The 25,271-nt window shown below is 38.0% G+C and overlaps 1 protein-coding gene across 3 annotated transcripts in view; it reads right to left on the bottom strand.

Annotated features, from left to right (window-relative positions):
* Positions 1-25,271, bottom strand: part of LOC149083307 (inactive CLIP domain-containing serine protease A8-like) — a 163,090-nt gene that overhangs the window by 3,765 nt on the left and 134,054 nt on the right. For all 3 annotated transcript variants that reach the window (XM_089236541.1, XM_089236540.1, XM_089236539.1), the window contains exon 6: positions 889-1,049. In XM_089236541.1, the coding sequence (XP_089092667.1) occupies positions 889-1,049 (161 nt within the window). The remainder of the gene's footprint in view (positions 1-888; positions 1,050-25,271) is intronic.

Here is a 25,271-nt window from a genome sequence, read left to right as displayed (position 1 = left end):
AAGATTTTCACAAAATATCAATGACTCAGAAAGTGAATTATTGTTTGAGCTATATGGTGGTATATATAGTAAACCTATCACCAACTGGCCACGATTGATCAAGAGAGGGGTGTTATTCAATTTTACAAATATTGAAAATTCATTTTTAAATAAAAATCCTCGGGGTTCCCACAGGGTGATCAGCGAATAAGCCCTTATTTCAAAATTAAATATCTCTACAACAAAGATCAATAGAATTATGCGGTAAACGGTACGTTTATTAGCAAAACTGTAAGAATGTTGTACAGAAATTTCGAAAATTTAGTTTTTTTTTTTAATTTTTTAAAATTAAAAAAAAAAAAAAAAAACAACTGGAGATTTTGGGGTTCCGAAAATCCTCATTTGTGTGAAGAGAAACCACTGCGTTCGCCTAAAGTTACTGCACGGGCTGCGGTATGCGCCAGAGGCATTATCGGCCCCTTCTTCGTGCGAGAAACGATTACTACTGAACGTTACGTTACAATTTTGGAACAATTTGTCAGCACACATGACGCATACCGCAGCCCATGCAGTAACTTTAGGCGAATGCACCTATGCACCCTGCATAACCAAGACAACATGTGGCCGTTGCGAATAATTTGCGGGGAAAAAATGTCTTGAATTTTATGAATATGTAACCAGAAAGACGTGTTTTTAGAAGAGCAGTGGGTATTGGACGTCAGGTGTATTCGAAGTCCAATTATGGTCTACTGAGAGTAAAACAGTTTTAATGCTGTGGAACAGATGAGTCACGTACCTTAATGAGAATTTTATAAATAAAACCATGTAAATAAAAAGAAAGTCCGAAAGCAAAACACAATAATTTTTGTCGCTCTAAGTTTGTTAAATAGTAAAATTTGGTCTGTATACTTTGCAAGAGTCCAATCCGTGTTCTCCCCCAGCGCATATGAAACCCTCGTGGAGCTGAAAAAATCTGCCGAGTCTTGTCTTTCTTAGCATTTCCTCACATCTGTAGTCATCGATCACCTGAAGAGCGACCTCTTTCATGACATTAGAGAATGTTCCCCCTTCTGCAAGAAAACGGCAAAAGAAAAATAAATACGTATTATTCTATATGAATGAGTGCCATGTCTATGTATGATGCACCAGCTACTCTGCCAAACATTTTAGTTGTTGCGAAACAATTTCCTATTGCAGGTTTGACAGTATTTCACCTCGACCAAGTTCTTAGACGTTGTAAATGAATGAATACTTATTTATTTATGAAATGTTAATTAATATGCCATTTCCGTTGGCAATAACGTCTATGGCCGGGATTAAAAGCTCTGATAAAAATTGAAAAATTCAACCAATAAGATCACCGATTGCATTTGCTCGAATGTAACCAATGCGCTTATTGGTTGCATTTTTCAAGTTTTATAAAAGATTTTTTTTTAACTACTTTTATAATGTAATCCCGCCTAAGAACAGATGTTCTATGCTTACGCCAACACTAGTCACTAATTGGTGACGATGCTTTTTCAAAATTGGGAGGTACACTTAAGCCGGGATTACACTATAAAAGTTTAATGAAAGTCATTTTATAAAGCTTGAAAAATGCCACCAATAAGATTATTGGTTACATTATAGAAAATGCGACCAATGATCGTATATATTGGTAGCATTTTAAAAATCTTATAAAACTTGAAAATATAACCAATAAACTGATCGGTTGCATTAGCTCGAATGTAACCGATCAACTTATTCGTTGTATTTTTCATATTTTACAAAAATTATTTTATAAAACTGGAAAAATTCAACCGATACATTAGAGCAAATGCACCTGATCAGCTTATCGATTGCATTTGTCAAGTTTTTTATAAAATAATTATTATAAAATTTTTATAGTGTAATCCCGGCCTTAGAAAAAAAACATTCAATCAAATTAGTGCTAATCAATTCCGTGCTTCCATAATAGCTCCTTGTGACGCTATTAGGGACAGTAAATATCATGGGCGGATCAGAGTTCACTCTTGGAGGGGGAAGGCGATTTTACAAATTACTAAAAACTATTCGATATGAATTGTGTGACCACACGTCACCCTTTTTCTGGGATAGTTTTTCCGCTATTACACGATTTTTTTCGTAATTTTTTCCACACAGCCAATCACGTTGTTTCAGCCTCTACGATAGTTCGTGTAACTCTACGATATCTTCATTTCCGTATCTGATTGCCGAACAGCGGTAGGTACATAGACTTAAGATATAAAGATTATAATTAAAACTTAAGATACTTAAGACTTATATAATTAAGACTTAAGATATAGTATTATTATTCTGTGGGTAGGTATTTCCACCGCTGTTCCGCGAGGCATTTCAAACGTGCAACCGCGTTATTTTCGATGCAATGACGTTATAAAGTAGTCTTTTGAAAGGGCTTGTAAGGTATGCGTGGCATGCGATTGTTAGAATAGAAGAGCGAGATTCTATTAACACGGTCGGAAGAATTTTAAGAGACGTCCAAATGGCTGCTGCAGTTTAGCAGGACTTCTATTTGCTGTAAATAAAAGTGTTTCTTTGATTTCAAATTCTCGTTCCTGTGTGTTTTCATTCATCGTGAACCCGAGAGAGATCCGTGCGACGGGACAAATCTGGTGACAAAAGTTCGAGTAGCCCTGGAGGAACAATGTAAGCGATTTTATTTTTAAAACCAACAAATTTACACACCAAAACACAAACTGAAGTATTCAAACGGCTAAAAGCGGAACACGATTGCAAATTTTTGGAAATTCCAAATCGTTGCAAATTTTAGAAAAAAAAATCTCCAATTCACGAATGCATGTTTCGATATCAAACAATTAAAAATAAACAAATTACAGTATGAAAAATATATCGTTCATGTTGATAATCGTAAACAGCTATAAAATGTTTAAACATTTATTTAAATATCAGAACTTCGAAAGAATAAAAAGATGCTTCGAAAAAAGAAAAGGATCTGCACATTTTTTAATCTTAATAATTTTTCCTTAATATTTAATTGATACTAAAAATTCTAAGAGTCGGAAAAATATATTATAATTATAAATATCGGCAAAAAAATGGAAAGATTTATACAAATCCTTCTTGGACGAGGAGAGAAAACAACTTATATCGAACTTTGTTCTTCAGTTTGACAGTCTAATACACACATCCATCTACACCAATTAGTTATCGGGTATTGCCTTCACCACTCGCTACCATTAACCACGGAATCATCTTTGAATTTTCCCTTGCACGAATTAAAGTAAACAATGTTTATATGGCGTACAGCGTTTTAATTGAAGTTATAATGTTAACAACGAAGCCTAGTGATCGAAAACACCAGAGATATTACGATTTATTTATTTTGTTAAGTAAAGCACGAGAAAGCATATAAAGCTTACGCTGGATAAAACATACAAAGAAGACATAAAATTTAGAAGGGGAAGCACTTTGTAAACGGAGCAAAGTCGAAGTCAGCAACGGTTGAAGAGAATCTTGAGTATGATGATCACACAAGTTCTTGTGGTAGTATATTCCATATTTTGGCTGATCTGCATCTGAACCCGTGGTAGAAGCACTCTTTTCTGGCCATCGGAATCTGTATTGGATATAAGTGTCTCCGCATGTTAACCTGGCGGTCAATGATGACAAAAAATGGGACGACCGATGGTAAATATACCATGTTATGGTCCATTTTGTAACACATTTTCAAGTCGGAAACAATTCTGCGTCATTCTAGGGAATGTAGACCAAGAACTCCAAGCCTCCCTGTGAGCAAATCGAGGGTAAGCCGGACATACACACAGAAAGCATACTAGTAGCCTACTTTACGGTAGGCTGTACGTAGCAAGTATGCAGTTGTATTAGATCTGCAAACCATTTCCCCCAGGGAACCGTTCATTAATATGCCCAAATCTGAGCAGATATCAGATTACAGTAAAGGTTCATTGCCTATCCAAAAGTAATCACGATAATCTTGTCTGCCCAGATCCACACTTTGAAGCAGAGATAGGTAGATTGCTTCGAGAGCTTCACTGAAGAATCTGATGGCATGCATTTTGTAAGCCTATTGCATTTTCATCTGTGGCAAACAGCTTTACATCATTTGCATCCTTATTGAGCTTATTCCTTTTGGAAGAGATTATCTTACATGGGATACGGACACGAGAGCGGGAGAAAGGGACAGGCAGAGCGTTCACAGTCGAGACAGATCCCTCCAATACTTGAGTAAAGACGTCAGAGACAATAGATGATAGAAGAGAGTAGTCCGCCTTATAATAGTTCGGTACTGTGCTGAAAACCAGATCTAGTGCGATGTGCAACGAGGTGTGTACGAGGGCCCTACACACGTTCAGTTATGCCTGCACAGTTATACCTGTACAGGCATAACTGCGCAGGCATAACTGAACGGTTTGATGCATCCACACCATTCAGTTATACCATTCAGTTATTATGCAGGCGAAGCTTCTGGAACCGATTCTAGGCAATCTGTGGGGATATTTTCATTCTTCGATCTCTGTCTTCGCGGTCTTTTGATCAGTTCGGATTTTTTCATAGTCTATAAAGTTCGGAATTTTCTAGTATGATTTCCACAGATGATGCTTTGGGTGTAGTTGGATTGGTTATGGCACTGAAAGTTATTAACTCAAAAAAAGAGAAAAAAAACGGCTAACGTGGTGCAAAGATTAAAAAAAGGCAACAATATTCGCACGTTAAATTATTACAGTAATTGAGATTTGCACCAAAAGATTGGCATAATTTTCTCAGAATGGATCAAGATACCTACTCAAAGCTACTAACTTCGGTGACTCCATTAATAGTGTAATGAATATGTCATTATTCGAGCCATTTCCCCCCCCCCTCCCAAAAGGTGAGGCTGGGATCAGGATTCTGGTTTCAGAGCCCGAGACGATTCCCATCCTTTTTTTTCCCACGTTAAAAAATTCACTACAGTGGCGGCCCGGCAAAGAAAATAGCCTCTATGCCCTGCGGCAGAATGTGGGTGGGGGAGGGGGGCACGGGGGTGACGCCCAAGAGCCGCGACGCACACTTTGAGGAATACTGCTGTAATGGAAGATGTTGAATCTACATCATATAAAGTACAATAATGTATTTTTTCCTTCAAAATTTTGATGCTACTAAAACCTCTCATATTGACCGATTGTCATGACTTAAGTAAAAGGCACTACTGCCTACTCATGCTTATCAAGAATGCTATCCATATCTACAGTGATTACGACAATATAAGCAATAAAAGAGAAATTTTGGTATTACAGTCGACGCCCGATATAACGACCCCTTCGTCCCGTCGAGAAGGGACGTTATATTTGGGGCAAGGTCGTAGTGAGAGGGGGAGACTTGAGGGTGTGGTCGGGCTTGATTGGGAGGGTCCTTATATAAGTAAAACATATCATCGTAGTTCTAGGAAAACATTTGACTTATCCTACCAGTCACTGTAATAGAATGATCGCTATAACGTGAGGTTGTTGTAACGAGCGTCAACTGTATCTACGAAAACAAGCATCGTTTCTCCTCTGAATATACAGATAGGGGATACATGCTCCTTCAGCATCGTATGATAGCATTTTTTCCCCGCGATAGCGTCGATTTAAAAAAAAAAATTTGACTTGGAAAATTTTTATGGTAACTCACGTAGTGTTTTTTTTTTTTGAAAGAAAACAATACATTTTTCGCGCCACCTCTTAAGATTAATTCAAGTGAATTCGAAATTGACTTATGGTATGTATATTAATAGTATTACTCAATATATGATACAATTTTATTATCAATCGTATCGCTCTCAGAATTTTTCGATTGTTTTCTTACGTTTAAAACTAGAGTAATTTCATCTGAATTTTTTCTTTCAATGTTTGAGCTGAAAGTTGAAATTCGTTGCAATCTGACGAGATGTGTCCAAAAAACAAATTCATTGAGATTCATTAAGAAGTACATGTAAAAGAAAATAATAAATCGCAGTGATTTTTGTCCTGTTGATGCTTTGCTGGTTTTCTGTCAAGAAAGGAGTGGGAATCCTGCGTTTGAAATTGCAAACATTAACTGACTCGTATAAACACCTGCTTGATTTCTAAAGGAACTACATGTGAAAGAATACTAAAATAATCTGACGTTATATACGGGGCCCCTAAAATCTCCAAGAACCCTGGTCAACCTCCTCTTCTCTAAATAATCAATAAACAATTAATAGTCATAGCACATAATCTGAATACAGAGTTTGTATGTTTCGGTGCATAATTTCGGGCAAATTTATTGAAAAGAGTGATTTCAGAAACAAAATTGCGAATTTTAAAATTACGCAAATTACGCCATTAGAAAATTTTCTTCTAATTAAATGCAATCTCTCTCCAAAACAAGTTATTCAGTTATTATTGTTCTATTACATTATCAGTAAAAAAGAAGAGGGAAGAAAGTAGGGCGGTAGTAAAAAAGCGGGGAAAAAAATAACTGCGCAGTTATACCTGATGGCCCATACACACGGTCAGTTATACCTGCGCAGGCATAACTGTAGTGTTATACCGAATCGAAAAACCATTCCCTTCAGGTCGCCTGTGCAGGTCAACTGACGGCCCCTACGCACGCTCAGTTATGCCTGCACAGTTGGCCTGTACAGGCATAACTGCGCAGGTATAATTGAGCGTGTGTAGGGACCTACACACTACAATTTCTACAGACGCAAGATGTAGCAGAGTTGATAACGGAGTTTGCAAAGTAATACGAAGTGGTTCACAGTTAATTATTATTTTAATTAATAGTAAAGTGAAACAAAAAAAAAACAAATGTAACAGGATGCTTAGCACATACACAATACAGTCTCCGCGAGTACAGATATCGACTGATGACGAACGAACTGACTTGGCGGTACTACATATTTCGGTCTCCAAGTCACCGCCAAGGTTAGCGAGGTATCGTAACTCAACAAGATGTTAAAAAAAAAAAAAGGGAAGGAAGAACAAGAGGTCCAAAAAATTTTCTTATTTGGTCGGAAAATCGACCAACTGAACCAGGCCAAGCTCTGTGGAAGATAAAATGAGGTTACGATATAGTGGGAATTATCGTAAATCAACGATATTCACGTCAGGTTTCACTACACGTACACTCTCGCATGTACCGATTCGTTGGGGGGTTCCGCGCGGGGTCATGTGTTGTGTAGCAGTAGTAGGTAGGGCCTCTAAAAAATGGCTCGGGGATCCATGATGCGCTTGGGTCAGCCACCTCGTTGGGCAATTTGCCTGTTGTGGCGTTGTATTTGTATACACATGAGAGATAATTTGTAAGAAGCCCCGTGATTGGCTGAATCGGGCATTTCACTTAAAAAAATCGTACAATCGCGGAATAGCGATGCATTTGCGAAATATGCGTTCAGGTTTTTTCTGGCCGTCCGGAGTTCTTTTGCAAAAAACATTTTCAGAGTTGCTTATCCCATTTCAGGGAAGAAAAATTTCCTTTTCAAGTTTTTTTTTTAATATCACAGCATGGAACGCGATGCGTTTGTAAACGAATTGATTGAGTCCGATATTATATATCATATAGAACAGGGGTGGACTACTTGTATCTATTCGAGGACCAACATAATGGTCAGCTGCAACGTCTCGGCCCCATCAGGCGTGACACTTCGGCGTATAAGCCGCACGAGTGAAATGACGCAGAAAACTACTTATGGCGTATGCAAATCTGCATGTGGTGAAACACAGTCAATATTTAGCCGCTAAATTTCTATCCTGGGCTTTGTACGTATTTCCCCCCCCCCCCTTCGTCATAAACTGATACATTGTTACGGATTGGATTTTTATGACACCATATTTTAGGAATTTTCAAGCCATCGGTCATATGTTTCGATCATTGTTTTATCACCGAAAATTTGAATCTGTAGTTAGAGATGTCGAATGCTCTTACAATGAATTCTTGTCTGTTTTATTATAGTGGAAAGAAAACTTTTCCATTCCCAGCGGCGACTTGTTTGTTCTTGGAGGATCCCTTTTCCGTTACGTTTTTGATTGCACGCCAAGTACTTTCGAAAAACGTAATTAATTTGGGCACTCGAAATGTTCGTGCTCAATGTATTCTCATTACGTCTTAACACGGGGATTATTTTCCTATCACTGTAAGGCCGAACACATACTCGGGAGGAGAGCGAAGAGGTAAAGACGAGCGTCGAAAACAAAAAATATACTGTTTTGTTCTGCGCCTCACATACTCGGGAAGCGAGACAAGGAGGAGAAGGGCTACTCGACGAGGTACGTGACTCTTTCAATCCGGTTTGTTTTTACCACGAGATAAAATCAAACGCTATTTGGGGATTGGTCAGTTTTCACCCCTTTTTTTCTCCGCTCTTTCTTGGGGAAAAATATTCTGAGGAGGGATCATCATTATCATCATCACACCTATTCAATTTGGAGGAAGTGTTTCAGATTTTTTTCCACTTTTGGCGCTCTGTCTCTTCTTTTCAATTCCCATTGTGCTTAATCTAACCTATCTTAATTTAAAAGTTTGACGATTTTAGTGGTGACATTTTACGGATTAATTCCTCCCGACATCAATATTTTTCAAAATTTTACTGGGACTTCGAGATATTTTTCTAATTCCCGCCTATCCCATTGCGCTTACTGCATGAATAACTACACTGTATGTGCAAGAGAACTGCTTTCTGACGAACGAACAGTGCTGCAACTAGCAGGGGATATCTGGTTTCTCGAGCGTAGTATCAGGAGGGGCGCAAATTCCATCCTTTCAATTGTCCCTGAATAGCTTTTAATAAGAAACGTACTGCCATGGGACAACACAGGCACCAGAACCTGGGGGGAGAGGCTATTTCAGACCCCCTCCCAATAAATTTTGTTTGGGGCTGAGAACTCCCTTCCGCAATAATGAATGACACTGCATCCTTCTACATAAGGCTCATGGCTCGTCACGGGACAACTGGCAACTGTCAGCCCTCTCAATGTTTTTTTCAATGCGCACGCCTTTGCCCTGGGCTGCAAAATGAAGAGGGCGGCAAATTTCTGGCGGAAACTCAATCAGTGCTCCATGTGCACTTCCCAGGTACTCTGCGTTCACTCGATTAAAGTAAAGTGAATCAGTAAATTTTATAACCGAATGAAAAAAAAAAAAAAAACGAAGCGTACGGGGCTCCGTCGTAGGAATTATGATATACTAAAACAGGCTCCCCGATTCAGAAAAGGTTGAAAATTGCTGGTCGGCACTAATTTTCTACTCAATACGAACATGTTCTTAGAATTTCAACAAATTTTGTAAGGATTTATCAACACGTTGATGGATTAGCAGTTCTTAAACTGTGCGTGCCAACCTTTGTCAGGGGAGCAGCGGCACAGTGGTCCTGACAAAGGTATTTCGAAGAAATGCTTTTCTTATAACTGCTCTTCCAGTTATAAGGGGTCATTCAAGTATTACGTCAGCATCGATGGGGGGTGGGTTGGATGATGCTTACGTCATCAACCACCCTTTATAAAAATATGAAATATTCTTAATGGCATCCTGAACTGTGGTTTGTGGGCACCTGAACTATCTCCCTATTGATAAGTCTCCTAGAGAGCCACTTTAGTGACCTCTAAATGTTTCGTGGATCCTTCAAGTGATCTAACAATGTGTTTGGGCCGCTTAAGTACTCTCGAACTGTGCCACGAATCATTCAAGGGATCCGTAATTATGCCGTGGATCACTTAAGTAATCTGTGAATGTGGCGGGAGTAACGAGTGACGTAGAGTCGCACTGGAGGTCGCTTAAGTGCTCTAAAACTGTGCCAACTGTTACTCGAGGGATTTCTAAATTTGCCACGGATCGCTAAAGTTTCTGTAACTGTGACGCGGGTCACTCAAGTGATCTGTGAATGTGCCACGGGCCGCCTAAATACTCTGGAGTAAAGCTGGAAAATAAGATTGTGAAAATATGTGCCGATCATCTAGAATACTCTGGAGTAAAGCTGGAAAATAAGATTGTGAAAATATGTGCCGATCATCTAGGTGTCGTTCGTGTCTTTCGATAGGGTCCATAGAATCAGTAGGAATGGTGATAAATATCCACGACGTGTGATTTGTAAGTTCTCAGTTTTCGAACAGAAAGAGCTTGTTTTTAAAAACCGATTGAAGCTCAAAGGAACAAATATATACATCGACGAGGATTTTTCTGTGCATCCGGAGTAAGCTGCGATTGTACGCCCGTGAACTCAAAGACAAAGGTGAGACTAATATTCGTTTGAATTATAACTAACTCTCTCTCTCTCTTTACTGTGGTGAGATCGCATATTTACGTATGATAGTCGCTCCGATCGTATTGTTGATATCGTTGGTGACCGTGATCAACAGACGCCAACCGAACTCGATGATCAGTCGTTAACTGATACTCCAAATTTGGAGTAAATGGCCGTCCCCTATCAAAAAAAATGATAATGTTCCTTCCAGAATAAATAACAATGTCTTGAACTCTAAATCTAAATTTGTAGATTGCCAGTGTATACGAAATAATAATCATGGTGTGCCGGCTCAAATCTTTTGTTGGAACATTAATGGTTTACTATCCAAAAATACAGATTTACTGAATCAGATATCTAATTTTGATGTATTCATTTTGATTGAAACATGGGTACCAACTATTTATACTAATAATTTGATTTGGCATAATTTTCAAGTTTTCCAGAGCCCGACATCCAGATCCAATAATTTTGGCCAACACTCGGGGGGTATCATCGTCGCCGTTCGTAAATGGAGGGCGAGGATGATAACGATTACTGATAACTGGATCGCGATAGAAGTAAGTTTGGGCATTTTAATATTTGTGCTGATTGCTGTTTACTTTCCACCTTCATCCGATTTTACCAGATTATTTATCGAACTACAAATATTAATTTTTGATTTGAATGAGAGAGGAAATCGGGTATTTTTATGTGGTGACTTTAACGCAAGGACAGGGAACGATGGTGATTTTTTCCCCCCAGAATGCTTGGGAGGATTTGCTGCTGAAAAGCTCAAAGTCAGGCGCTGTTCACGGGATCGTGTTAAAAATAACAGCGGGAGACTTTTTTTGGATTTCTTGCAGGAATGTTCCCCTTAGTATTCTTAATGGTAGAATAACGGGCGACCTCGAAGGTCATTTTACATTTGCGAAACAGTGTAATAGATTATGTGGCTGTATCACCGTATTTACTTACTAATATTACTAGGCTGGAAATTTTGGATTGTGATTCTGATTATTTTCCGACCCTCACCACTTTTCTTAAAACCGGTCGAATAATTTCTCAATAAATTCATCCCGAAAATCTTTTCGCTCGACTTGGAAGGAAGAGTATCATGAGATATTCTCGAATAAGTTAGATGAAAATCTCAGCGAAAATGCCTCAAAATTAGTTGAGTATTTCAACTCGCATGATTTGGACAATGTCGTGAATCTTTTCAATGACGCTGTGATAACCACAGCAAACCACTGTGGTCTTATTAAGGTGAGTAGTGGTATAAAAAGTAAGATTAAAAATCCGTGGTTTCATCACGACTGCCAGTCACTCAGAAAAAGCTTAAGAAAATTGCTAAGAAATTTTCGGAACACTAATACTGAGCGTGATCTCAATGAATACATTCACACTAAAGCTCTATATGCGAAAATAATTAAGATAAAAAGTTCAAGTATTTACAGAATACGATGTTTAAACTTGTGTCGGTGAAAACTTCTGCTGAATTTTGGGACATAGCTGCTTCTCCGTCGTCTGTACTTGTTGACTATGTGCCAGATATACCAATGCAAATGTGGTCTGATTATTTTTCTTCCCATCTTTCAACAATGTGACCCAATTGCAATTTAAATGATCGCTTTTTTCCTGTAGATCCTATTTTAGATGGAGAAGTCGTTTATGAGGAAATCGATTCTATTTTTCTTAAATTAAAAAATAAAAAGTCGCCGGGATTAGATAATATATTTTAAATGAATATATCAGAGCCTTCTCCTCCCCTGACACCCGCTCACTCCTGGTGAAAATTTTCAATAATTTAATGCATGCATCATTTTTTCCTGCTGCATGGAAAAAATTAATAATTAGTCCTGTTTTTAAGAAAGGTGATCTGAGTGATCCTTCTAATTATAGAGCTATCTCATTGGCATCCTGTCTTGCTAAACTTTTCACTTCTGTATTGAATAACAGACTAAATAAATGGTTAAAATATAACGATATTATTGGTGAATGTCAAGCTGGATTTAGGGAGGGATATGGAGCAATAGATCATATTTTTACTTTGAGTAGTTTACTTGGCATTCAGCTCCAGCGCAAGCGAAGAAAAGTCTATGGCGCTTTTATCGACCTAAGTAGAGCATTCGATTCCGTCCCATATGATATACTCTGGGAGAAATTGAAGAACTATGGTCTTAGTTACCGATTTGTTTCTCTGATTAAAGATTTATATGATGGCGCAACTGCTCAAATTCGTATTGGCAGTGAATATTCAGTCATTCAACATAAACACTGGGGTTCTTCAAGGAGAAATACTTAGTCCAAATCTTTTCTCAATTTATATAAATGAAGTTATAGATATTTTAGATAACGCAGAAATTCCTGGCATAAATATTGATGATCGAACAGAAATACATATTTTATTGTACGCCGATGATATGGTGCTGCTCGCGGATACAAGAACCAATCTTCAAAGAAAAATAAATTTAATTTTTGATAGATTTAAGCGATTAAAGCTAACAGTGAATTTCAATAAAACAAAAATAATGGTTTTCCGAAGAGGAGGTAAACTATATTCACACGACAATTTGTCATGGGAGAACACAACGATTGGTATTGTACCGGAATACACCTATCTTGGTGTACCTTTCTCCTCCTCGGGTCTCTTCACAAAAGCTAACAAACACTTCTCGGGAAGGGCCCAGCTTGCAATCAATAATTTAATACCAATTCTCGCAGAAATGAAATGTAATAATTTAAATATGCATTGTAAGCTTTTGCAATCATTAGTTACATCTGTATTTTTTTATATGGAGTATTTTTGATTTAAACAGCATCGAAAGAATGCAACAAATTTTTTTCAAAAGAGTTTATAACCTGCCTAGAAATGTACCTGGTTACGTCATTAGGGCAGAATTGGGACGTCCGCTTTTGAAAGTAATAGTAATTCGACTCATAATAAAATTCTGGACGAGATTACTGAAAATGCCCGAAACCAGACTTCCGAGAATCTGCCTCGTTAAACTAAGTAACATGTGTGATACAGCTTCTGATCATTCCCGGAACTGGGTAGCACACCTAAATGTTATCTAAATGCGGTTTTCTATTTCTTGTTAATTGTAATGATCCCCGAACTATTTCTAGATCTCTTCCCAGTTTACTTAAAGCAGTGGCTGATATTGGATTTCAAATTGATTTCAACAAAATTCACAACTCTACTCATTTTCTTCATTTTAAACATTTCCGTTTCTCTATTCTACCTGCAGTATATCTTTTCATCAACCTTCCAATTATCATAATAAGGTTTTTTATGAACTTACGATTAACCATGACATATCGACATCCTACTGGCAGAACCTTGTTTTTTAGAAATAACTCAGAGTGCAATGTTTGCAACAGACGTGAGGCCAACGATCTTGTCCACGTAATTTTTTGTTGCCCAATGTACATATCTTTCTGCCGGAAACGTATCTCACAGTATAATAACTCCCTCGAATCAAACGAGCAGTCTCTCATACGCTTGCTGGATACCCATGTTTCTGATCGACCTTTTTATTTTCGGATTATTTAATTTTTTTCGAGATGTGCAATTATTTTTGAACTTGTTTGAAATTTATGAATGAAGCTTATTGTGCGATCATTTTTGAGATTTTTTCTTCTTTACCTTGTGGATTGTTATGTGTAATTGATTTTCCCCGTTGATATTGATGATGATATTTATATTTTTGTATTTATTAGATACAAATGTAATATTTTTTTCTCTGTTTTTGTACCACTTGTATTAAAGGCCGTCGGCCTATTACAATAATTAATAAATCTATCTATCTACTCTGGAATTGTGCCATGGGTCACCTAAGCGATTTGTAAATGTGCCGCTTAGTTCAGTTTTACAAAATTATATATGAGGGGGGCAGGTCACATCAGATAACCCCCGACAGACCAGATACGACCCAGGCTCTGTCCCTCCCGGGATATAAGCCTTTTACCCGTGCGGGTTGGGTCGCGCTGAGGAGATCAGATAACCCCGGATCACATCTGGTCCACGGGCCAAGGATTTATCATTATATGGCTTAGAAGGTGGGTCACAATGAATTTCTTCAAAGGAAATTTTGAGTTCTTAGCCTTCGAATAGCATTGAAGTTGACAAATTGATTATAATAACATATAAATGTATTTTCTTTCGGTATTTCGAATTAAAAAAAAATATTTTTTTTTGCATTTAAAAAAAATGCTTTTTTGATCGTTTGGGTGGGACAGGAAGCCCCCCCTCCCCGTGTACAGTCTCTGATCCCACCAATATGTGATAGGAGGTAGGGGGCAGAGATGACGAAATTTTGCTGACGGGGGTAGGGGGTCAAAAATGGCTGAAAAATTGCTGACGTAATACTTGAACGGCCCCTAAGGGAAAGGGGTGTCGCGGGTGGAAAATGCTTAAGAACCCCTGGGCTTTAAGGAAACGGATAAACACCGTGACGATTACCCATCGCTTACTACCATTATCGAGAAACGTGGTGTTTCTGTTTTTTTCTCTTTTATTTTATTGTACTGAATATCTGTTATTTCCGTGGATTTGAATTGGAATATACTGAGAAATTGAATTTTTTCTGGATGTTAATGCCGAAAATGATATTTGGAAAGAAAAGTGATTTGCCTCCTCCGGGAATCGGATCCGGGTCGACTTGTATACCGGACAAGTCCGCTCAGTTTCGGCATTAATATCCAGAAAATTCAATTTCTCAGTATATGAATTTTCTGCCTATTTCAGTCCGAAAAATACCATCTCTTCATTGAATTGGAATGCCGTGTGTTACGTGAAAGAGACACGAGATTTTTTTTCTGATACATATGAACATCTCGTACACAATATATATCTCTGTATTTTTTACGAAATCGAAACCAGTTTATTTCAACATCCGCGTTTTCATTGAAATTTGTTATGCACAGAACATGCCGGATATAGGAGGAATTCTAGGATGTCATAAATAATGGATCTACACTGATAATTTGTGATTAACAACCCACGTATACATTTATCGACAATCATTTTCAGCCACTGATCTCGTTGGGAAATTTGTCTGTTGTGGCATAGGTATTGGTATAATTTGTGTTGTGCTTGTGTGACAAACTATTATACAATTATTAAATACAAGTGAGTTTTAAGAATAATGAGCATTTTTCATTGTCTTTTCTTACAAATATCAAATGATCGGAATCCAGTAGAGGTTCTAATGTTGTTTATTAGAGAGAAAAGCTGAAGAAATATACTGTGAGGAAATCACGGCAAAGCTTAAAGAATTCCGTGCTGCCTTTTACTGTCACGTTTCGTTCTTTTCATTTCTGCACAAACATTGCGTATGTTCATAGTTCTTTTTTTAACGGGAATTTTTCCAACCATGGATGCATCTCTTTGGAACCAAAATTTTATAAGTTGGAATTGATTCCCATTCACTATAAAGTTTGACCATACTTTCAGGGAAGTCTAATTTTGACATTTTTATTGGGATCAAAATTTGTTACGTTCAATTAAAAAAAAGATTTCAAAAAAATATGGCTCCGCAGCACAGCGCCCGGAATTAGAGAGGGACGGGGAAGGAGCAACTGTCCTGGGCAGTAACATTTTGGGGTGGGAGTTTTAGCTGCGAACAGCGAACACAATTCTAAAATTATCGAATTTTAAAGTTGTGGGGGGCGACAAAAATCCTACTCATGACCATGCCGCAGAACTCCATTCCAGAACAGGTGCATGCGCATGATTGACCTTTGGAAAAGGCCAAAAAATTTTCTTCTTGAGCAATTTGAGTAACCAACCTTTAAAAAGCATTTAAATTAACAGAAATAGATTCAAATAGTATTTAAAAGGTATTTTCTTTCAATGTTTTATTTTCTTTCACCGATACATTGAAATTGTTCCTAATTCTTGGTTAGCTGAGGGCAGTGCGTGAGCCCCTTACGCCTTTCTCTTCCTAAGATGCCGTGCATAGGGATGAGTAATAATAATAATATTTATTTGCATATAGGCCATTGGCCCGTTTCAAAGACCGGCAACATCATAATTACACACAAAAATACATCATAATTCAAAAAATAGTAATAAAATGAAACGAGGGGCGGGGGTTAATTAGTTTTTACATATCAACTTCAGATAGAAGCGAACAGACATTGTTAAAAAAAATTGTGTATATCTAATATAAAATTTCTATTCGATGAGTTAATATTTAATAATTGCAGAAATCCATTTTCATTACAATTAATAAATTCACAGTGCGGCAAAATATATCTGTTACGGTAAACATGAAAAAGGGAACAATGAAATAGGATATGTACGACACTGCCATTGAGTCCAGAACTACAAAATGCTCAGATCTCTTCGCATTTATAACAAAATGTAATTTCACCATTGTCACTCAGAAAGGATAAACTAGATCTCAGTCGGAAAAAAGTACGAATGATTCTGAACGGTAAATTAAAATTAAAATATGGCTCGCGAAAAAATGAAATGTTTATAATGTGGGAAATATGTTGAGTTTAAAATATGATTATAATCTTTATGATAATCGCAAGTTACAATATGATTTAAAATGAAAGGAATAGTACGTTTAATTTCGGGAATAGACAGTGACCATACATAAGCATAGCCATATTCGGATAAAATATGTTCAACTTGAGAAACCCAGTTAAAAGTGGTATTGTTATTTTTCCGATTTTTAAGGGCAATAAAACATTTTTTAGTTAGCCTGTTATCGCCCAGATTCAGAATGCGTACCCATAAATTCAGAATTAATTTTATTACCGATCGTTTTAGAGTTGCTCGTCCAGTTTCGTATCATATAGCCAGGTGTGTTCGATCTCAATCGGAAAACTCTTTTTAAAAAAGTTAAATGGGTTTTTTCAATTTCGTCAAGGTACCCGTGACTCCAAACACCAGAACCTTACAATAACACCGAGGAAACAAGTGAGTTAAACAATTTCAAATGAGTACCCAGGTTATTGCATTTAGTTTTAATTAACAAAGGTATTAAAGAGTTAACTGCAACTTTTGCTTTATTAATAAAAAAAGAAGCAGCTATGGAGAAAGAACCAGGAGAAGGAAAAGGCACACCTAGGTAAGTATATTGTTTGGACACTTCTATTTCTTGATTTTTCCAGAACCATTTATCTGATTTGGCAATTTTTCCCCCTTTTCTAAAAATAACAACATTTGTTTTATTCAAATTAACTTCCAATTCGAAACTCTCAAAGAAATTAAAAACTAAATTGATTTTTCGCTGTAGATTTTGCTTCGTATCAGCAACCAGGACCATATCATCTGCATAAAGCAGGATATGTACTTCAGTATTAGAGTCAACACATATGCCAGGAATACCCGAATTTTCCAATAACGGAACTATACCATTGATATATAGGGAGAAAAGGTTAGGGCTTAAGATCTCTCCCTGCAATACACCAGATTTTATAGGGAAACTTGGTGAAATCTCCTCGTTAAAACGTACATATGCTTTTGCTTTATCATAGAAAATTTTTATAGTTAAGATGAACCCGGGACTAATTCCATAACGAGATAACTTTTCCCATAAAATGCTATAATTTACAGAATCGAACGCGCGACTGAGATCAATGAAAGCGGTATAAAGTTTGTCTCTTTTTCGAAAACTGCAATTGGATTAAAGAATTCAAAGTGAAAACATGATCAATGCAGCCAAAACCCTCTCTAAACCCTGCTTGATAATCACTAATGATATTATTTTCACTTAACCAGAAGTTCAGTCGCTGATTTAGAATGGAGGTGAAGAGTTTGCACGTACAGCAAACTAGAGAAATTGCGCGATAATCAGATACGAGATGGACATCACCCTTTTTAAAAATGGGGTTAAGAATTAATTTGGACCATGCGTCGGGGAATGTATTGGATGACAATATTTTATTAAAAAGAATTAGTAAAAGAAGTTTAGAATTTTCTGGTAAATGAATTAAAAATTCATTTCTAACATCATCGTGTCCAGGTACTTTGTTTTGCTTGAGTTTTTTAAGATTGTAATCAAGTTCGACCATGAGAATGTCCCGATCTAAAATTGGATCTTTATAAGAAATTATGATATCTCTCGCAGGTGCACTTGAGTTTCTTGAGGGCATAAAATTGGCAAAATAAGTGTACCAATTTTCAATTGAAATGCCTGGAACGATTCTGCGATTTCTTTTAAATTTATTTATTAGGTACCAAAATTCCTTTGAATTTCTGGTATTCATTAAATTAGCATTAAAATATAAAAAATAATTTTGTTTACTTCGTGTCAGGGTACTTTTGTAACTTTTCTTATAAGATATGTAGTTTAATCGATCAATTTCTGAATGAGAGGACCTAAATCTCTTTAAGGCCCGTTTACATAATGTCAACGCTTTTTTGCATTCATAATTGAACCATGGTTCATACAGCTTACAATTAGAGCCGTAACTTCTCACCACTCCCACGGAACGAACAGCATTTTTTATGGCATTCTCAACAACAGAAACTGAATCATCAACCGAGAGACTTGAAAAAAATTCTGGAGAGATTGTCATTTTAGAGTTTAACTCACTACGGAAATGTTCTTTGAGAGCAGGATGCCAAATCAATGTTAGTGGTTAATGTGCGAGGTTTTTGTTTATTATTTTTCTGGGATGTTCGGATATTTGAATGAAAGGATGTCACCAAAGGGCTGTGGTCAGACTCAATCCAGTGAACAATTTCAAATTTATTTATAAGCTGCAATAAAGCGGGAGAGTTTGCAACATTATCAATGACACTAGATCCCTGCCCCCCAATAAAAGTAAATTGTCCAATAAAATCACTCGCCATTCTTCCATTTAGGATTATCAATGAGCAATCGTTACATAGATCCAAAAACAATTTTCCACGATTATTTAAATTATTATCAAGAGATTTACGGATTAATGAAAGGGAACTATGAAAAATATTATCCCCGGTATATAGATCACCTTTCAGTCCAATACGTGCATTAACATCTCCACACAAAATAACATTAAAACCTTGATCGATCAGATTGAGGATTACATTTTTTAGAGGGAAAACTAAATGATCATGATCTGTGCCCGGGGGTAAATATACACCAACAATAGCAATCGGAGACACGTTGATTTGTTTTAATTTATTAATTTTACAAACAATCCAGTTTTGCGATGAGTCAAAATGTACAATATTTGCGATACCTGATTTGATTCCAAACATTATCCCCCCCCCCTCCCCGAGCATCTACCAAATTTGTGTGTTCTACTTGCGTTTATTTGAAATAACTTAAAATTTTTTCAAATTATTGGTGGCAGTATATTTTTTGACATCCAGGTCTCAGTTTGAATGAAAATGTCAAAATTGGATATGCGATTTATTTAAAAATACATTAATATTCCAATAGAAAATATTGAATTCGCTTTGGCTACACAGATTTTTTTCTTTTCCAACAATTTCATCGGAATTATCATGATTACCGTTAATTATATTATTTGAATTTAACACATAAAAATTGTCATTTTGATTTTTTTCATTTGAATTGACATTTTGATTTTTTTCATTTGAATTGACATTTTGATTTTTTTCATTTGAATTGACATTTTGATTTTTTTCATTTGAATTGACATTTTGATTTTTTTCATTTGAATTGACATTTTGATTTTTTTCATTTGAATTGACATTTTGATTTTTTTCATTTGAATTGACATTTTGATTTTTTTCATTTGAATTGACATTTTGATTGTTAATATTAAAGATACGGCACTGACCATCAACATTTAAATTGGCATTTCTGTTACAAATGACCAAATCAGTGTGTGCATCAACAAAATTCAAATTCGCATTTTGAGATAAAGGCACCAAATCAACACTTCGATTTGCAGGTAATAAATCGGAATCAAAATCACTCTCAACCAGATTAATAATCTGATCGCAAAAGATTACTTCATCATGTAAATTAGATCCATGATGATTAGAGATTCCAGAGTCTACGTTAAAAGTTATGTTATTTAGCAAAGACTTTGCATTATAATACACTGAATTGTTTGACTTCTTAGAATATTTGAACAACTTATTTATATGAGATTTTAATTTCACGGGCTCTCGGCCGCATTTGCAGAGCTTATTCGATAGTCTATTATTCGCAGGCAAATCATTGATTAATGTTCTCAAAAAATCATCATGACCATTGGTTGAAATTAAAGTATTCGAATCTAAATCGTACGTAAATCGCATACCTTCTATAACTAGGCAATCTTTCAGCAATCTTGTTTTCCTACCCTTAAATATGGCCACCCTCATAATTGGTTTTAATTGCTCTCGGATTATTTTAAATACACGACAGAAATCTTCACTAATTTTTATGCGTTGCGCTGTATCACTGAAATTTTCCTCTACTGGATTACTTATTACTGATGGGTCATTAGTTCCACTTGGACTTTTATTCACATTGGAGGCACTTGAATTCGGAACATAGGGATGAGTACTATCTGCAGCTTTTTTCCCTCTAAGAAGTTGAGATGGAAATAAATGTCACAAAAATTTATTTGCAATGATTATTTATAGATAGATACATATTCAAAGGCAGCAACAGGCAAAGAACCCAACGATGGGGCTGAAACAGGATGCCCGTAAAAAAGTATGGATGTTAATATATCTGCTATGCAGTAACCTCATATGAGAGCAATGACCACGAGAAACAAAATATATTATATAAAATAATGTTAGACTGCCCATAAAAAAAAATACGGTTGCCTCATCGAAGTGTATGGATAACTTCTTTAGAAGAAGTCTCATTAACGGTGATATTTTCTTTAGAAAGTATCGAAATTAGCTTCTGCAGATTATAGGCATGTATTTTTATTCAGTGTCTATATCTTGATTTAAGTACACTGAAGAGCCAAAAAAACTTGTTCACCTGCCTAATATCGTGTAGGGTCCCCGCGAGCACGCAGAAGTGCCGCAACACGACGTGGCATGGACTCGACTAATGTCTGAAGTAGTGCTGGAGGTAATTGACACAATGAATCCTGCAGGGCTGTCCATGAATTCGTAGGAGTAAGAGGGGGGGGGGGTGGAGATCTCTTCTGAACAGCACGTTGCAAGGCATCCCAGATATGTTCAATAATGTTCATGTCTGGGGATTTTGGTGGCCAGCGGAAGTGTCTAAAGTTAGAAGTGTGTTCCTGGAGCCACTTTGTAGCAATTCTGGGCGTGTGGGGTGTCGCATTGTCCTGCTGAAATTGTCCAAGTCCGTCGGAATGCACGATGGACATGAATGGGTGCAGGTGATCAGACGGGATGCTTACGTACCTGTCACCTGTCAGTCGTATCTAGACGTATCAGGGGCCCCATATCACGCCAACTGCACACACCCCATACCATCACAGAGCCTCCACCAGCTTGAACAGTCCCCTGTTGACATGTAGGGTCCATGGATTCATGAGGTTGTCTTCATACCCGTACACGTCCATCAGCTTGAAGCAATTGGAACCGAGACTCGTCAGACCAGGAAACGTGTTTCCAGTCCTCAACAGTCCAATGTCGGCGTTGTCGGGCCCAGGCGAGGCGTAAAGCTTTGTATCCTGCAGTCAACAAGGGTACACGAGTGGGCCTTCGGCTCCGAAAGCCCATACCGATGAATGGTTCCCACGCTGACACTTGTTGATGGCCCAGCATTACAGCTGGGCCATCTGCAGCAATTTGCGGAAGGGTTGCACGTCTGTCACGTTTAATGATTCTCGTCAGTCGTCGTTGGTCCCGATCTTGCATGATCTTTTTCCGGCCGCAGCGATGTCGTAGATTTAATTTTTTACCGGATTCCCGATATTCACGGTGCACTCGTGAAATGGTCGTACGTGAAAATCCAAATTTCATCGCTACCTCGGAGATGCTATGTCCCATCTCTCGTGCGCCGACTATAACACCACGTTCCAACTCACTTAAATCTCGATAACCTGCCATTGTAGCAGCAGTAGCCGATCTAACAACTATGCCAGACACTTGTTGTGTTATATAGGCGTTGCCGACCGCAGCGCCGTACTTTGATTGGTTCCATATCTCTTTATTTGCATACGCATGCCTGTACCAGTTTTTTTGGCTCTTCAGTTTATAATTATTTCAATCTTTATACATATATACTATGCAATAATATTCGAAACAACGGTTTGATACAAGAAATCATTAAAAACATATATCAGGACTTGTACTGTTATAATGATTAACGCGTTTATTGGAAGCCTCCAATATTGCCAAATTGATTGATTTGGCATGAACAGGCTGGTAAGGTTACTAGTTGGCCAACATGTCACGTTTCCTGCTCAAAGGCTTCCTTCAGAATCTCTGCGGTCATTTTCACTCTCCTCCGCCTCGGCAGTATGTGTGAGAGCACCTTCACCTAAAGCCCGATGTATTTCCTCTTTTGTAGTAGCACTCTACGGTCTCCTCCCGAGTAAGTGTGCAGCCTAAAGCTCCATAACTAGATATTTTGCATTATGTTTTGAAGTAAAAAAATATTTTTTTCAAATTCCCCCCCCCCCTTCCTCCATGATTGCTACCCTCAAGAGTTCGGTATAGTTGTCCTCTTGTTCTTTTTTCTTTCGAATTCACTTTCTTTAAATCTGGAACTACCTGAAGTTGAGTGTTCAAAGTAAGTTACGGAATTTTTTCCAAGAATTTAGAAGAATATTTTCAGTACTGATGGTAGCTGTTGTGTGGCATTCGCATAACGAGGATCTGGGTTCGAACCCCACCGGTGACACAGGGGTGGTTACCTGAAGTTGGTTTTCTGTCATTTTTGAGTATCAGGCGCAAATGTGAGTCGATCTCCCTGTTGGAAAGTCTCGCAACAGATTCAAAACAAAAACCGATTCCAAAAACAAAAACCGATACTGTCAGCGGGCAAGTAGGTACATATTTCGACACCTCCTTCTTCTTAATTAGTTTTGAATGAACAAAAAACGAACTTGGTTTTCAGTCAATTTCCAGCATTAAGCGCATATGTGAGCTGATCTCTCGATTGGAAAGTCTCACAAAAATCTTACAACCATGGCCGCAACCAAACAATAACTGATGCCCAAACTTGGTGCCCTTCCTAAAACACACACACACGCGCACACACAATGCACGGGACAGCAAACTCCCCTCCCCCCCTCCTTAAAATTTTACAAATATTCAAGCTTCAACTTCACTCACAATTTAAAATACAGATGTGGCAGCGCTAACTTCAAGCACGACACTAGATACGCACGCAGACGGTTAGGTGTATAAGACGTCAGTTTGATTTAGAACATATACGCACTTTCGGCACAACTTTGCATTTGAAAGCGGAAAAAATAGTAGGGAATTGCCCAATGACGGTAGACTGGAATTGCGATCGGTTCAAAAGGAGAAAGATCGATGATACCACTATATTTTATTTTGTTAGATATGTCAAAATGTTTTTTAGGTCATAAGTGCTTACATATTTTCTAGATTATTGTCATAAAAATCTGAGCCCTAATTTATTACCAATGAGTACATCTGGTCTTCCCTCAAAAGTATCATCTCTTTCAGTATATACACTGCTCAAAACAATTAGGGGAGCACATGGTTTTAACAAAATTACGCAAAGATATATACCGATAAGTAACATAAAATGAATCATTCATAATTTAAAGCCTAGCAGGAAACGGAAGAAGAAAACTTCATATGCAAATCAAAGTTCATGACGTCAAAAACCAGAAAAAGGAGATAAGGGCAGAAATCGGGATGTTGCAGAAACGTCTGTTTTACTGCCGTAACTGTGAAATTCGATTGCGCAGTATTGTTTTTTGAGACAAGGTGACTTGAGGATGTCTCAACAACGTGATTTACCGGAATCCATGGCATGGCGTGTTATAGGCAGACTGGAATCCGGGCAAACACAACGTAGTGTCGCGGACGCTGTTGGAGTCGCCAGAAGTGTTGTTGTTGCAAGGCTGTGGAATCGATTCCAAGAAACAGGAAATGCTAGACGTCGACCAGGGCAAGGGCGGCCACGCGCCACTACAGCAACTGATGACCGGTATATACGGTTAACAGCCCGTCGAAACAGAACAGAGAATGCTACGCAGCTGCAAAGACGGTTGCTCTTGGCAACAGGACGAAGGGTGTCCAGCCAAACAGTACATAATCGGCTTCATGAGGGAGGGCTCTATGCACTTAGGCCAATGGTCTGCATTCCGTTGACCCCACGCCACCGTGCGGCCCGAAGAAGATGGGCTGCTGAACATCGAGATTGGGAGCAACATGATTGGAGCCAAGTGCTGTTTACAGACGAGTCCCGATTCAGTCTGGAATGTGACACCCGACGTGTTCTGGTATGGAGGGACAGGGGCACTCGAAATAACCCCGCATTCGTTGGATGGTATGGGGTGGAATCAGCATAGGCGGACGTACGGACCTACATATCATTCGGAAAGGAATGTACGTCTTGATATACTGCAGCCGCAGAAGCTGAAAACTCAGCATCAGAGTCATAGCGCGGCACCACAATTTCATAATCGGCACTTTGACGGCCCGAAGGTATGCAGACGAGATACTGCGACCTCATGTCATCCCTTACGCTGGAGCCATTGGAGATTCCTTTGTTTTCCAGGATGATAATGCCCGACCGCGTAGAGCTCGTCTGTTGGAGAACATGCTTGAAGCTGAAACAATACAGCGTATGGAATGGCCAGCGTGCTCTCCTGACCTGAATCCAATCGAGCATGTTTGGGACATGCTCGACGCATGGACGGCGCATTGCTGCGCGACCAAGGCCGCCTGTTACTGTCCGAGACTTGCAGATTGCACTTCTTGAGGAGTGGAACAGTATTCCCCAAAGTCTGATCGATAACCTCATCGCATCCATGGCAAACAGGTGTGCAGCAGTCTTAGCTGTTCGAGGAGACCACACGCCCTATTAAAACTCGTGCATCAGTACTAACAGTACTTTTCTTTTATCGTTTACATGTAACCAAATTGTTGCCCTAAATCATCTTTTCATGTTTTTTTTCCATATTTTCAAAGAATTAAAGCTTAATTCCAAATTTTTTTACGTCTTTTTTCTGTATTGCGCATTGATAAGCGTGTAGTATCCATTGT

Source organism: Pholcus phalangioides, unplaced genomic scaffold (genome assembly GCF_987345545.1).
Source record: "Pholcus phalangioides strain wild (caught in Gottingen) unplaced genomic scaffold, Ppha-v1.0 ptg000009l_1, whole genome shotgun sequence".
In the NCBI taxonomy this organism is placed as follows: domain Eukaryota; kingdom Metazoa; phylum Arthropoda; class Arachnida; order Araneae; family Pholcidae; genus Pholcus; species Pholcus phalangioides.
Note: the sequence above shows the minus strand (reverse complement) of the source record. Positions and strands in the feature narration are given on the sequence as shown.